The following is a 15328-nucleotide window of genomic DNA, read 5'->3' as shown; positions in this document are numbered from 1 at the left end:
CAATTCAATAAACTGCATTAATAGCAACCTCAAACACGCTCTCCGATTCGCTAACCTTCCCTTCAGTGCTAAAAAATTTTAAGGGGATTATTATTTTCATTACTTCTTGGTAAAAAATTACAGAATAATATGTAGCAGCCAGTCGGCGCGCATAAGAAAGGATTTGTTTCTCGTGCAAACGACTAGCATATTTATAACTCTCCTTCGAAAAGGCTATCTTTGAGTAAGCTGTTTCCTGTCCGGATGGCAATAAGCCTGTAGAGTTTCTTTTTTACCTGATTCTCGATAGTCAACGAGACCGTGATAAATAAGCGGGAATTCCGAAGGGCACACAAAACGGACCCGAACGCCGGAAGTCCGAGCGCAACAGCCCTGAGGAAAACCCAGGCCGTTACATCATAAAAAAAAAAAAAAAAAAAAAAAAGGACGCGCTCAGGGCGTAAGGGACAACACGGTGAGAAGGAGATGGACAACGCTGATTGGGAAAACCCATTCGCGGGTCAACCAATCAGGGGTGTCCAGAGCCCTTGCCGGGAGCAAACAGGATAATATAAAAAGAGCAGCAGTGAGACGCTCGTTCTCATACCTCTGATACTCCTCATACCTCTCATACCTCTGATACTCCTCATACCTCTCATGCTACGACGTCACGCTACCCGAAAATGATTCTACGCAACTTATCAAATAAAGTTAGTAATTACACCGCACGCACCAGTTATTTACAAGAACACAACTCATAACTAAAAAATATTTGTTTTCCGCGTATTTGATATTCGCGGTTCCCTACGACTTTTCAAGATGCTAGGGATAATAATAAGCTGAGTTTCTTTTCTTTAACTTGGAATATATTTGAACATTCAACTTCACATCGATACAGAGTATAATTTTTAGAGAGTAGACTATTCCGTGTGCGGGTTGATGGTAGAATGACTGTTGTGTGTTGTGTGTTCTTGGAGGTAAATTCGGTGTGGGTGTGTTTTAAATTTGAGACAGTCGAATTCGTGGATTGTTCAATTCTTGCGAGGAGTGAGGGAGGGAAACGGTCGCCCTGACTGATTGGATTGCAAAATTAGGAAAGTGACCGCCCCAAACTAAGGGTCACCCGCAGGTAGTGCTCGTACCCTCGGGTGACGCCCGCGAAGGAATCCGAGTGTCCCAAGGATAAGCCGTAACAAACAATGATCCCGAAAATGCCTCTTCTCGGTGGAACATGCATATCGTAAAAAAAAAAAAAAAAAAAAAAAAAAAAAAAACGACTAGGAATGACATTTGGTGACCAACTGTGGATCATAAAAGAAATACTTGAATAGAAGACGGAAATGGCTTTCAACGAAATTGCTTACTACGGGTGTTTTGGCATTTCGATTGCTTCGTCCAAAATACGCTATTTCCTAGGGCCTTCGGTCCCTGGGTTATCCACATCTGACAATTTTCCTCTTCCCAGGGACGAACGTGGATGGTAAATAATGTTTGACTCGAGGACAACATTTTTTCTCGCTTGATTTATAGGGGTTCCGTCATACAACGGAACAATATTTATGTATCGATAGTCGGAAGTCCTTCTGTACTGTCTATCCTCCCTGTTGGGATTATGGAATGAAAATGAATATGATTCTAATCCTTTTCTTAAAAAGACTTTATTTTTTTTTTTATTCCTTTATTGAGAGAAGGTATATGGGCGAAAACGATCGAGCGACCAAACTCTACTGAGAGTCCGGTAAGAAAAAGACGCTTCTTTTATACCCTTGTTGGGTTCGTCTTATCCACCAATCAGAGACGTTTATTTGTCGCGCTTCACATTGTATACGTGACGCTGGGATCCCCAAACAGTCAGGGCACGATGTGTATCTAATGGTACCGGTGATGATGTATCGCGGTATCTATTATATACAGTTTACATCACCGTCGTTGCCCGCTGACGGAACCGACGAAAAAATGTAATCCGATATCTTAGTATCTTAGTACTAAGTAAACTATAGATTAATTTTTGTTCGAGGCTAAAATTTCCTTTTTTTCAACACTCCCTAATATTAATATTGTCTGTTCGACCTAATATAACAAGTATACCTTTCAATAGGATAACTGTTTAGAATTACGTCCTCTTTACCAACTTTACTTTTTTTTTTCTTAACGTCTTTGCTGTATTATATCGTTATTATTATTAATTAATCGCTGTAATTAATGTTTTTGAATTATCCTGCAGTGCACGCTGCATGTGGCGCTTCTGTCGAAGAAAAGATGAAGCTCCGTTCCGATATCCGTACAGCGCCAATCGATGCAGTGACAAAAGGCTCAAACTGTTAGCCAAATTATCGGCGATAGATTTTGGCTAGCGGTTTCTGCGTTTTTCCGCTAGATGGGGGGCAAACACCGTCTGTTGTGGCGTACGCCCGTACAAGCGGCACACAGCGCCACCTACAACTTAGTAACTAGCTGTTGCTACGCAAACCACTGGACTCTCTCACAGTCTAATAGCAACCTCCCAAGAATGTAGACGTACAGTCTAATAGCAACCTCCCGAGAGTAAAGACGTACAAATAGTCTAAAGACGTACGCATAAAGTTAAATAAAACACATTACAAGTTAGCCAAATTAACTGTTTCCTTTATTACCGAAAAGCCATCGTCCCCAGTTCTCAGAGAATCCAGTTTAAGAGAACATAATACCAAGCAAACCGCCACACTGTCGAGTAAATAAAGTTCTCCTTGTACAGATCAACACCTCGAATTCGTTTTGCAAACTCGCATACTCAAAACATCCGATACGTTTTACGTTCAACGTTTCGCATCTGTTAGTGCACAGCACTAATGTCTTTATGACACGGACGTGCCTAGCCGGCTATTTTTTGAGTTTAGGTTTTTGGGACTTCGCTTCTCTCGGCCTCGATGGCCGGGACGAGTCATAAAGAAGGAAAAGTTCCGAAGGGTCAGCCTGACATTGTATTATGACGGTAATGCCTGGAGGAACTTTCCTGCCTTTGCCGGGGCGATGCGGACGTGTGCTTTGGAACGGACTCACTGATTGACTATTGCCACAAAAAAAATCGGGCAGGGCCAATCGTCGAATATTGGAGGTGCGTTGGAGGGAGATGGCAGTCTTTATTTTATACCGTCCACATATATAGCGTCATAATTCGTCGCTATTACTGACGACGCTGTGACGCCCCAACACAGCATCGATAACGGTTATGTCAAACGAATGTAGAGAATTATGAACTTGACACAAGGAACATAAGGCCGGTAAAAGAAATTGCGTAACCATTGATTATGAAAGTGGTACAATTCCAATTTCCATAGACAGGTGGCGGGTTAGTGGCCACCGGTGGCTTCACAATTGTTACTATTTTAGGTTACTTATTTTATTTTCCTCCAACAATGGATAATTTCATATTCACATCGGATAGTGATATAGGTAAGAAGAAATAGTAAATCAATGTTATGACAATTGAGAATATTTATTTTATTTTCAATAAATTTACATAGAAATAAGACCCATGAATATAAACAAAAGAATAACGAACTGTAATATAGAAGAATCAAGGAGTGCATTTTGCGCGCGTTTCTCCCCACCCCACGACCCTCGCGCGTTTCTCTCCACCCCACGAGCCTCGCGCGGCGCGCCCCCCCTCCGCCCTCGCCATTTCGCGCGGCGCGCCCCCCATTCCCCTTGCCTTTCGCGCGGCGCGCCCCCCATTCCCCTCGCCTTTGCGCGGCGCGCCCCCCCATGCCCCTTGCGGCGCCCCCCCAACGCGCGTTTTTCGCGTGAAACCCCCCCCACAACGCCGCATGCGCGGCGACCCCCCCCTCCCCCTCGCTCGGCACCCCCCCCCCCTCCCCCGCGCCTTGTGACACCCCCCCCCCCTTAAATCTTGTCATTGCGCGGCTTGAGATGACGTTTGGGAGGAGGTATTAATGATAATACTAATTAGCTGTTAAACTATATAATAATCAAATGTGTGTGCATCATATCAAATACATCAATTATATCCTCTTACAATTTATACAAACACGTATCTAGAATCGGAGATGTAGTCAAACTAGGAATTTTCAATTCAAAGTAACCCATTATAACCTAGCAATACAAATTTATTAAGTCAACCGAAAAGTAATCAAAATCTTTCCTTGTCTTTCTTCCAAAAAAAAACATTTATTTATTAAACAAATCATACATTTTAATCAACTAAATACTCTACACCATTTTTCAAACACCTTTTACCACCATACAAGCAGTTCTTGGATTCTTGGATTCTTCGACATATCATATGTCCGGCTATTGGGGACGACGTCCAGACAATCTGGACGCCAACCCTGGTCACGTCCGTGTCATAACTGCTCGCAAAAACTCCTCGTGTTTGTTCCTTCACGATGGAACAACATCTGCCAACATTCAATTTTATCCAAACCAAAGAAACTGGACTTGCACCGCTTTCAAAACAAACGCTCCATATTTATTCTTACAGAAACTAGCTCCAGTGTCTTCTTCCCTACAAGTCTCCCCGATACATCTTTTTCTTTTTCTTATTTATGCAAAGTCTACCCTACTTTCTTCCCATCTTTCAACTTTCAACCATAAATCTTCCTTCGCATCATTCGCTTCGCATCATCCACTTCACACCGTCCAATTGTCGTGCGTCCACTGCGCAATTCAGAAAACTATAATCATGCCATACCTTTCAAATCACATTTATATTCACAAACATTTATCATACGCATACTTATTCTTCTTTAGAAATAGTTCATCAAAACTATCTTCATTTTCACTTCATTCAGCCAATTTTAACAAAAACCTTTTCTCATCACTAATTCTCACCAGTTCAAAAAAAAAATCATCTCACATTCTGATCGCAATTTCACCAATCTGTAATACAAAACAACCTTCACCATTCATCTATTCGATTAAACTCATCTTAATATTAATCATTGCAACATACCTAGCTAATGCATTTCCTAAACTCTCTGCATTTTTATTCATCTAAACTTCTTCTTGGTTCGTCCAACGCGAAAATTCCGTAATCTTTACAAAAAAAAGTCTCCGCTATGGCAAGTCTTGTAATTATAGAGGCTAGAACCTGAAATTAGCATTCTAGAAATCAACCAATTTACTTTACTGTTTTCTGCTTAACGATACTTTACCCACCGTCCAGCACTCCAGCGACCCTTCTTAATAAATTTATATTCTTATATCTTAATGGTTTACTTCAAATTCATAGTTTTATTACGTCTCTCATCATAGATTTCGGTACAAAAATTAAACAATAATATTTATGTATCGATAGTCAGAAGTTCTTCTGTACTGTCTGTTCGACCTAATATAACAAGTATACCTGTAAATAGGATAACTGTTTAGAATTACGTCCTCTTTACCTGCTTTTTTTTAACGTCTATGCTATATTATATCGTTATTATTAATGAATCGCCATAATTATTGTTTTTTGGTTATCCTGCAGTACACGCTGCATGTAGCGCCTCTGTCGAAGAAAAGATGAAGCTCCGTTCCGATATCCGTACAGCGCCAATCGATGCAGTGACAAAAGGCTCAAACTGTTAGCCAAATTATCGACGATAAATTTTGGCTACCGGTTTCAGCGTTTTCCCGCTAGATGGGGCAAACACCGTCTGTCGAGTAAATATAGTTCTCCTGTACAGATCGACACCTCGAATTCATTTTGCAAACTCGCATACTCGAATCCCCCGATACGTTTAACGTTCAACGTTTCGCATCGATAACGGTTATTTCAAACGAATGTAGAGAATTATGAACTTGACACAAGGAACATGAGGCCGGTAAAAGAAATTGCGTAACCATTGATTATGAAAGTGGTGCAAGTCCATTTGCAGCCTGAAAATTGTATATTATTTTAGTTAAATTCGCCTAAAAGAAATTTATATAAACCAATCAGGGTTGTTCAAGAATTTTACCAGGGCAAACGGCGAAGGGAAAAAGCAGACTCATTCATTGCATCGCGATTAGTCAAAAGACAAAGTTCGCGGACAAAATAAAGAAGTTTTTCCACCGCACACGAGTGTACTAGTCATTTCGAACCATTCTACCCAAACTGGTGACCCCGACGACGAACACAACGACGCAACCTCCCGATCAACCTACATCATTGTAAATATTGTACATAGTAGCTTTAGACCCGGATGTAGATTGATTCAGTTAGGATCAGGTAACATTTGCTCTACCTCGGGCATTAAAACGAGCAGAGCAGAGCTACGAAGGCTCCTCCTTACGACCGCGTCGATGCCTATAAGGTATAGCAAATATCTAGCATGGAAAGGACCACCATCTTAGATATCGTTATCCACTGGCAGGGAGGTATGTGACGGCTACCTCCAGAGACCCGCCAGCAGATGGCTCCTCTTCCTGCTAGTAACCGATCCGCCCTCGATTCCTATATATACAGACTTCGTCCTTCCTACCCCCACGTCTAAGGCAAGGGCCCGCTAGGATAGCCTTACTGATGAGTCCTCTAACGAGCCCCGGACGAAACGTCGTCTCCCCTCTCCTTTTCTCAACCAAACATCCACACTTACGACCGCCGCCAAAAAAAAAATATAAGTGGAATTACTCTATTCGGGCCTCGATACGACGACAATTCTGAAGGGGCAGCGATGATTCGACGATAATTCCGAGAGGACATATGCGACGATTCGCATTCCATACCATGATTCGAGTCTACACGTTTGATGTAGAGTGTGAAGGAAAACCATCACCGTTATTTTTATATGATACTACGATATTACACGTTTCCAAGGATGTGATTTCGATGTGATATTAGCTCTGAAATTGGTAATAGAAGAAAGTAAACGAAAGTAGTAGAGAAAAGCAGCAGCAGGAGAGAAATACCTAAACAAATGTTAAATAAAAGGAGTTTGCATTCTGTATAAGCAAAGTCTTTGTTGGAGAAACAATGAAGATCCGTTCGACGTCCCTACAGCGCCAATTAGGCTAGTTTTAGAAACAGATGTAGAGCAACATTTGATGATACTTTTATAATATGTGAGAGGTATAGAATTAACATTAAATAAAAATATTAAAAGTAATTATTATAATAATAATGATGACGATGATGATAATAATAATATCTTTTGGAATTTTGAACACTGCTTGTTTATTACTTATGTACAATACTTTGTGTATGGTACTATAAACGCATTACTATAGCAAAAATTCTTAAGACAAACAAAATCATTCGAACAATTAAGGGATTTAATTGATGAACCTCACCTTTGAAAAACTGTACACATATTAACCAAAGCATACACCACAATAAGTTTGGATCCCTGAAATTTAATAAGTATAGTACTATATTTTTTGGAAGATCATTTTGAAAGACTATTAATGTTATTCGTTCTTATAAAATTTTCTAACTGGAATGCAAATAAATAAGAGTTTACTGAAATACTTCAATTACATTAGGTGTGTATACATTGGCTGAATATTATCAACGTAATAAAAATACATAATTTTTCTTTCTTGTTTGTAACGTCTCGTCGCACGAGCATACGTTTTAATGAAATAATAGGCACTGCACATACATAAGTACCTTTGCCTTATCGAACGAAGAAGCAAAAGCACCAGTTCTTTGTGAAATATCATTACGTACGGGCGAGTTTCATTAAAGAGCTTCGTATCGATATCATTAAAAAAAAAACACATTACATAAAATTATGGTTACACACATATATGTGTGTGACCATAAAATTATCTCTCTCTCTCTCTCTCTCTCTCTCTCGCTCTGTGTGTGTGTGTATGTGTCCGATACTTTGCGGAATTAGGTATTAAACAACCAAGCAAGAATTCAATCAATCTCAAAATCTATCGACTCGATCGCTGTAGAAATCGTAATTTATTCGTCTCATTATGAAAAAATGCCAAACATTTAACAGAAAATAAAGAAAATAGTGGAATTTTCATGTTGTAGATGAATAAAGACATTTGAAGAAACCCTTGCAGTAACAATGTTCGCCGAGAATATTTGGAAAAATTGTATTTTACGTAGATGTATCTACAATCGAAACGTTGGCGATCTGAGAACTTACACATACATATACATCAAGTAATACACTAAACATAGTTGAGCGTTGTTGAATTTTTTGTTTCACTTTTCAATCCGCATTTATACCCTGCTATAAGTTATAGTTCTCCGGGCGCCAACGCAATCAAGCACAATCAACGTGATCTAATGAAAATATAGGGACGTAATATATACTCTGATCATTCGTACAAATTTATACTGATATGATTTTCTTTGTTCTATTGCAATGCCGTACTTAAGGAATAGCGTTTCATTTGGCATCTTTCGGTGGCGACAACAAGGCTTCCGACGTTACATTGTTTAAACTACATGCATTTTCATTATCATTCGAGGCTTTCTCACTCTGTACCGCAGTTGATACGAATTCCATGTTCGTTACCTTCTCTTCGTTTAAGGTTTCTCTGAAATATAGAGACGTAGTGCATGATTTTATAATTATTAGATAATATTACAAAATATATCCAGTCTTTTATTACCTGCTGTCCGAAATTGTAGAAATTTCATTTGGATTTGCATTACTATCTGCAGTAATATTGGCGGGAGAAAGAATAGACGTGGCAACCGGAGCCGAAGCAGTATCAGCCGGCGGAGCAGTAACAGCCGGAGCCGTAACAGCCGGAACAGTGACAACCGGAGCAGTAACAACCGGAGCAGTAACAGCCGGAGCAGTAACAACTGGGGCATAAGGAGGAGAAAACGAATTCTCCTCGATACTTTCTTGATTCGTGTTCGATTTTATATGCGAAGCTGTACCATCAGCTGTATTTTCAACTTTCACTTGATCCGTGTCAACATCTGCTACCATCGGTTTATTTTTTTGCGCAACAGGTTCTCCTTGACTTGGATCCATTGGTAAAGCCTGTCGATGTTGTTGTTCCTGTTGTTCTTGTTCTTCTCCTTCGTCTCCTTCTTCTTCTTCTTCTTCTTCTGCCTCTTCTTGAATTTCATCGCCTAATTTGGTATCAAAATTTGCCCAACCAGTAGAATCAGCTACTGCATCTGAAGGTGCACTCTCCCATGGATTCACTTCAGGAAGCGTGTTACCGGTAGACAACGGTTCAGTTGAATCCCAAGCTAACGCAATAATATAAACTATGAAAAATATTCCTAACGAATACATTATGTTTTACCTATACTGTACATCTATTTATAAAGATAAAAAGGTATGTATCTTTCACATAATAAATGATTAAAAAGAAAAAAGAAAAATGAACAGATTACGCAACTGTGTGAATCGTTGAATTCGAACAAACTAATAAATAACTACCGGTAGGTAATAATAAAAAAAAAAAGAAGAAAAAATACAGAGAATAGTAGAGAATAGTAAACAGAAACTTGTTTACGGAAAATGAATGATCTTGGGCAAAACACAAACCTTCGTCATCTTCGTCGAACGAGTTTGAATCGTTACAATGTTGTTTCCCTGACCAAGCTTGTTTTTCTACAACAGTTTGAAAAGTTAGCTCGCCTTCGTCGCCCCAATCTGCTCCTGCGCTACAGTCTTCTAAACCAATCTTTTGCTTCTCTTCGCATATCTATAAATAAAAAGATTCGTCATCAACTCGACTCGAAAATATTAAGAATTTGTATTTAACGTTGTATTAACGTTTTACCTGTACCTTATTGAACATATCTTCTCTTTCTTCGTAATCTTCGTTAACAGTAAAAGCCAACGTTGTTAGTTGGTCGACCTTGTTACTAAAATATTTTGTTTCGTAAGAAGACAAGTATTTTGAACGATACTGCACAGTATCATTTAGTATTCTCGTCATTTCTCGAAAGTACTAAATTTTTCAAACAATGTACAGAACGACGAGCTCTAATATGCTTTGGTAATAATGGGAAATATATGTATAGAGCTCGCGTGCGGTAAGGTATTCATGATATAGGGAGATACTTTTCAAAGTACACATAATACTCTTAACTATAATGTAAATTACTTACTGAATCTCATTTTCGCTGCCATTAAATTCACCATCGTTAAAGCCAAAGTTTTCAATAAACTGCGGTGTCATATGTTGGCCCACATAGTTGGTGTAAAACTATTTATGTTATACAATATTATAGAAAATAACAATATTTTTGTGTTTACAGATAGAACTCGGTTGTCTATAGTAACCTACTACTATACTATCCCTACTACTCTACTACTTTACGAAAAGAAAAGATATAGAAATACTAACTTGCGTGACTTCTTGAGGGTATGAACTATATCCATCCAGATTTTCACCGGACACTTGAGTTTTTCCACTCTAAAAGTTTACATTAAATCAAGTATTAAGAAATATGATGCTACAAGCATATTGCTTCATCAGGATCGAAGGTTCGACAAATTCATTTGTGAAAAATGTTCACCTACCAGTAGCATTTGATGAGTTTCGTTAATTTTTGCTAAATCCGTATTCACAAGGTTTTTCCATTTGTTAAGACACTTACGTGATAAATTAGCCTTCAGAAATTTATCTAAGTTTGCGCTCTTCTTACATTGGTTAACGATATTATTTGCAATATTTATTAAATGGCCCATATATCCCTGTCTAACACCATTCTCGGAATTTCTAAAATACAACAATAACAATTATGAATGAAACTTTTGCAGCCACGTAAAAGGTGAATATGTGTACATGACTGTTCAACCTACTGTTTATTATCATTTTTGTCCCATGCTTCTAAAATTTGATCTATTAATCTGCACTCGATAAATATCTGAAAGTTTGTACGTGATTAAACTTACGTTTCTTTCTTTTTGTTTTTCCACCATGGTGTGCTCTTGTCACCGAATCTAATACTTACATTAGCATAAATAATGTCATTTGCATCCTTAAAATCACAATTAATAGCTAAAGCCAGGCACGATTGTACTTGAGTGTGTAGGAAATTGTTCCACGTATATTTAAAAAATAAGTCCTTAAGAACAAAAAAATACATGGGATTTAAATAGTGTGTCAGTTTAGTAGTGTAACTTTAAGCGTTACGTTAATTTATCATATTCCATGATCACAAGTATTGTCTCACCAGTAATGTTTGGAATGTTCCTAGTTCTACTAAGGTCTCATAAATTTTTACATTTTCTACCGTCAATAACGCAGCGAATAACTTTGCAACATGTATACGAGTATTACCTAATGGACAGTCTAAGATTCCTGCAGTTGTTTTAACAGGAGGTTTCTGCGATAAAGAATATGTTTTCAAAGTATTTTTGTAAAAATATCATGTATTACATACATATACAAAAGATACCTATACTGTATTTGTACACTTACATAAGGAGGATCTAACAAGACTTTGTGAAGTTGTTCTAAATAAGGCAGAGTCGCGTTCGAAATTTTTATACGTTGTTCGTTATCTGTAACCTCGTCCCCTATACCATTACCATGGACATCTCCTTCGTTCAATGCGCTAATATCAACAAAAATATTATCGTTTTTAATAGATTCGATTCTCCATAAGACGATAAAATACATTTTGAACATGAAGAACCATTTGCACTCTTACTTGTTAGATTTTTTGTCTAGAAGCGTGAGAAGTACCTGAATTCCTCCAACAATACTACTTTCTAAGTGTTCTCCGTTCAAAATAGTTTCCAGCAACAGACTCACTGTGTCTGACCTATAAAAGAACATGGACGATAATCTTACAATGTATTATGATTTTCTTTTCTTTTGATTTTTTTATACTTACGATTCAAGAGTATTTAAAATAGGATCTGGATCGGTGTTTTTTGTTAATGTATGTTGGTTCTCCCTCGTAACACTTATCATATCGCAAAGTAATTGTGCAGCGTTCGCATGTTTACTCGGTTCAGAATTAGGAGACAATAATTTTACCAACCTTTGCACTAATTGTTGACTATCTAACCACTGTCGAAGCAAACATATACATCAAGTTTCGTACAAAGAAATGTAACCAACTATATTAGTATCGTGAAATCTGGACTTGCTGCAAGTGACAGATATTGCATTGTCTAAGATTACGTGATACCAAGATATTGAACATACGATTCCTCACATTTAATACATATTGCCGCACATCGGTGCCTTCAACCTGGGTAACCAGTTTTAGTACCAAGTCCATAATCGCTGAGGTTTCTAAATGTTGCAAAAGCAGATCGACGCATGTTTCACGATTTATCAAAAACTCTAACACCTGTAAACAAGTGAACTGATACGAGTACCAGTTCTGGTAAAAAAAGAAAAATTTAATATTTATTTTATAATTAAACTATTATTTCATAGAACCGTACGTATTAATTTATAATCACCTGATCTGCTTTACGGGCGATGAGTACCCCGATAGTTTTACTAAAAAATGAGGCTAACAAAGGATTTAATGGTTGATCCGTATCAATAAATGAATAGAGTTTTGCCAAAAGTGCTTCGTTGCCTGAAATATAATATGATATAAACACTCTTCTTTCCATAATTATTTTTACCATTAATTTAAGTGAATATCTACCTGCTAATTTCTCATTCAAAGCTGATATATCACAAGTTAGTAATTCGCAAGCTAAACTTGGATATTTGTAACGAGAACGTTCCTCTATGTCTGTGGATGGTTCCTTGGTTGTGAGTGTTATCAATTCTTCCATTACATCGCATCTAGTTAAACTACAAGTAATATTATTGTAGAGTTAATTTAATGTTAACAATCGATAAATGTTGGTTTTCCTTTACTTACTATTCCACAAGTTTTTTATTTTGGCTTTTACATTCTATCAATATATCATCTTCGTCCATTACTTCGTACAACGTAACATCCTAAAATTAGAGATACGATTACATTTATTATTTTGTTTGGTACCAACAAGGCGCTTGGAAATCCTGAACGATAAAAAGCAGTTTGTCATTTTACAAATGATAAAGAAATATGTGCGGTATTATCTGGTTCTAGAAACGTACTATAAATTGTCTAATAACATCTACTGTTGTGTCGTCTATGCGTATTAAATTGTTTTCTTAATAATTTGTAATTCCATTTATGAAATGGTTGGTTCGCTAACCCAGGAGACGAAAGAATGATGTTGCACGAAGGTAAAGGAAATTAACTATATAAAAGAAGGAGCACATAATTGTAATCTCATGCATCGATATTATCGATAAAGATAAAGGCAATAATCCAGATGGTACGTCTTGAATTTTTTAAATCAGTTATAAATTTTTGTAAATCGACAATTAGCGAAATTACATTCTCGTAAACGGAGAATAGATTTGCTTACCTCCTTATCAAGGAGTGCCTCCATATTAGGCGATGACACGTAATTCTTTGCCCAAAACATGATGCGGTCGTTCGTTTCGTCTTTGCTCGAATACAATACGATTAATCGGACGCGAAACTAATCACAACATTGAAGTGGTGGCCACTAAAAAAATAACGTAATACTTCGCGAAAGGAAGAGCCAACTAACATCGCATGGACACGTATTAAAACGATGACAACGCTGTCTGTAATTGCAGTGACAATCGCTGCAAGAGCCAAAGTAACGAATGAAATGTGCCCTTTTTCCTCGGAAATAAAATTGATTGCAAAATGTCACCTTTTCTTCCAAAAGCAGAAACTCTTTGACGATTGTTTTAACTTTGACGTTTGCTGCAGAAGCGATACTATATGAACATACTGCAATCGACTTTCGACTTCGACTGACTTCGACTAGTCAAACGCGAGACAGAATACTACATGCATACATACATATGTACATATATACATACATACATACATACATATGTACATATTTCAAAATGTACATTCGATTGTGCGATTTGATAAATTTGAATGTCTCTTTAGAAGGTTAAACAAATATTTGCAAAATATTTGTTCACGAGATTCGAACACTAAAGCTGGAGAATAAAAATAAAATTTCATTCAACGTGAAAGAGAAATTACAATTTTCTAGATTCTTAAAGGGAAGGAACGTATGGTAGCTTCGTTATATAAATTATTGTTTCTTATATTAGATTATATTTCAGATATGCAACATGTCCTCTTCTTCTGTACATGTTTCTTCGAACATTGTACAAAGAAATACACAAATATGTTATGTTCTAATTCATAACCTAATAAACAGCATCAGAACGACGATTGTAAAAATATCTTTTCTGGGACACCATTGATAAAATCAACTCGACACACTGATTTACAACTTGTTCACCTATACAAGTATTATTAAACAATGCATGTGGAAACTTTTCATTGCTTATTATCTTACTAAGTCATCCGGGTCGACATCCATGGTGTCCGCAAACTCATCATCTATGGCCTTGTCATCTTTGAATGTTGCTTGAACATCGTTCTTATTATGGTTCTGCATATTAATTGTCTTTTGAAAGCCACACCTATATTAAAAGTGTTATTGTTATTAGAAGATATTTTGTTTCTAAAATTAAAAAATTTTGTACTACGCAAATTATTGTTTAACTTTTGTTTCTTTGTAGGATCTGTACTCTCCAACTCTGAAATAATTCCGTAATCTTTCGAAGGTGACATTCATCCCAACTTGTCAAAACAGCAGCCCTATGTTGATTTGCAAAACGATAAATCATGTAACTTTTGGGCCCATCTTTGTATCTCATGCATTTTTCTGGATTTTCTGTATTCATAGAAGTCCAAAAAGATTAATGCCATACTTTCAATGGGAATAAATTCTCTCCCATATTTATGTCCTGCTACAGTTTCATCTTTCTTATAACTGTTGAAATAATGTACTGTAATGTAGTGCAAAATAACGTTGACATTAAGAGAGCCATTCTCCAGTGCTTCTCTCCCCACTAAAAAAATAAAAATATCAAACAATATCGTGTGCTGCTTTAATCCGTGATAAAATAAAATTGCAGATAATAATATTTAATACATTGTAAGCAAGTGAATTCCATTCGTAGACAGATTCGTTGCGTTTTGAACTACATTCAAATTTCGAAATAATGTCAAGGTTAAACACTATAAACACTATCCCCCACCATTTTAATGCGCATTCAGATCGCGCAATTGCTTTAGAAAGAGAACTCACGAGTTCTCTCAAGTTTGTAGATTCATAAAGTAGAAACCATTAGCTAAAATATAGCTTACGTGTTTTCGAGAATTTTGATAATTGTAGAAATGATTGCCGTTTCAAGACGTTCTCTCAAAGTACCTACGGGACGAAAAGTACAAGTTGAATATCGCGCCAAGTGTTTCAGATGGAGCGCTAAGCAAACTGATGCGCGAATAGAGTGAGATCGCAAGCATGTTTTAAGTAAGACTATAAAGCTACAATATGGGGTCATCGGTGCGACTTGTTTCGCTTGCGATGTGCTG

General features: G+C 37.3%; 1 protein-coding gene and 3 long non-coding RNA genes across 12 annotated transcripts; 1 reads left to right on the top strand and 3 right to left on the bottom strand.

Annotated features, from left to right (window-relative positions):
• Nucleotides 1-3097: 3097 nt before the first annotated feature.
• On the top strand, nt 3098-5647 carry LOC143259861 (uncharacterized). The gene is made up of 2 exons (XR_013033875.1): nt 3098-3411; nt 5447-5647. It is a non-coding gene; the product is annotated as an uncharacterized LOC143259861 (long non-coding RNA).
• LOC143259854 (uncharacterized) lies at nt 4117-6063 on the bottom strand. 7 transcript variants are annotated; one of them, XR_013033862.1, is made up of 6 exons: nt 5919-5933; nt 5137-5838; nt 4931-5068; nt 4715-4857; nt 4458-4635; nt 4117-4376 (listed from the first exon to the last, which is right to left on the bottom strand). It is a non-coding gene; the product is annotated as an uncharacterized LOC143259854 (long non-coding RNA). The 7 variants fall into 7 exon arrangements; XR_013033866.1 differs by having other exon boundaries at nt 4117-4652; nt 5919-6053; XR_013033861.1 differs by having other exon boundaries at nt 4117-4635; nt 5919-6047.
• Nucleotides 6064-7089: 1026 nt separating this feature from the next.
• Nucleotides 7090-13702, bottom strand: fmt (phosphatase 6 regulatory subunit 1-like protein fmt). 3 transcript variants are annotated; one of them, XM_033472401.2, is made up of 19 exons: nt 13575-13702; nt 13257-13503; nt 12719-12798; nt 12497-12648; nt 12303-12424; nt 12050-12220; nt 11723-11901; nt 11537-11650; nt 11305-11440; nt 11057-11209; nt 10835-10948; nt 10683-10747; nt 10401-10599; nt 10225-10293; nt 9986-10083; nt 9661-9739; nt 9417-9576; nt 8518-9115; nt 7090-8442 (listed from the first exon to the last, which is right to left on the bottom strand). In XM_033472401.2, exons 2-19 carry the CDS (start codon nt 13314-13316, stop codon nt 8292-8294), a joined length of 2700 nt encoding a protein of 899 aa, XP_033328292.2. In that variant the 5' UTR covers nt 13317-13503; nt 13575-13702; the 3' UTR covers nt 7090-8291. The 3 variants fall into 3 exon arrangements, with proteins under 3 accessions (XP_033328292.2, XP_033328293.2, XP_033328291.2); XM_033472402.2 differs by having other exon boundaries at nt 13257-13400; nt 13575-13687; XM_033472400.2 differs by having other exon boundaries at nt 13257-13685.
• A 532-nt stretch (nt 13703-14234) lies between these two features.
• Nucleotides 14235-15278, bottom strand: LOC143258859 (uncharacterized). Its single transcript, XR_013032800.1, has 3 exons — nt 14886-15278; nt 14454-14802; nt 14235-14370 (listed from the first exon to the last, which is right to left on the bottom strand). It is a non-coding gene; the product is annotated as an uncharacterized LOC143258859 (long non-coding RNA).
• Between the last annotated feature and the right edge of the window lie 50 nt (nt 15279-15328).

This window comes from Megalopta genalis, chromosome 1 (assembly GCF_051020955.1).
Source record: "Megalopta genalis isolate 19385.01 chromosome 1, iyMegGena1_principal, whole genome shotgun sequence".
Lineage (NCBI taxonomy): Eukaryota > Metazoa > Arthropoda > Insecta > Hymenoptera > Halictidae > Megalopta > Megalopta genalis.
Note: the sequence above shows the minus strand (reverse complement) of the source record. Positions and strands in the feature narration are given on the sequence as shown.

Excerpts from the sequence above, each read along its gene's own strand:
- fmt (XM_033472401.2), bottom strand. The coding sequence starts at position 13,316 with ATGTTTTGGGCAAAGAATTACGTGTCATCGCCTAATATGGAGGCACTC. Across the intron at positions 11,651-11,722 it reads ATTTTAAATACTCTTGAATC|GTCAGACACAGTGAGTCTGT; the intron begins GTAAGTATAAAA and ends GTTCTTTTATAG. Across the intron at positions 10,084-10,224 it reads ACCCTCAAGAAGTCACGCAA|TTTTACACCAACTATGTGGG; the intron begins GTTAGTATTTCT and ends TAACATAAATAG.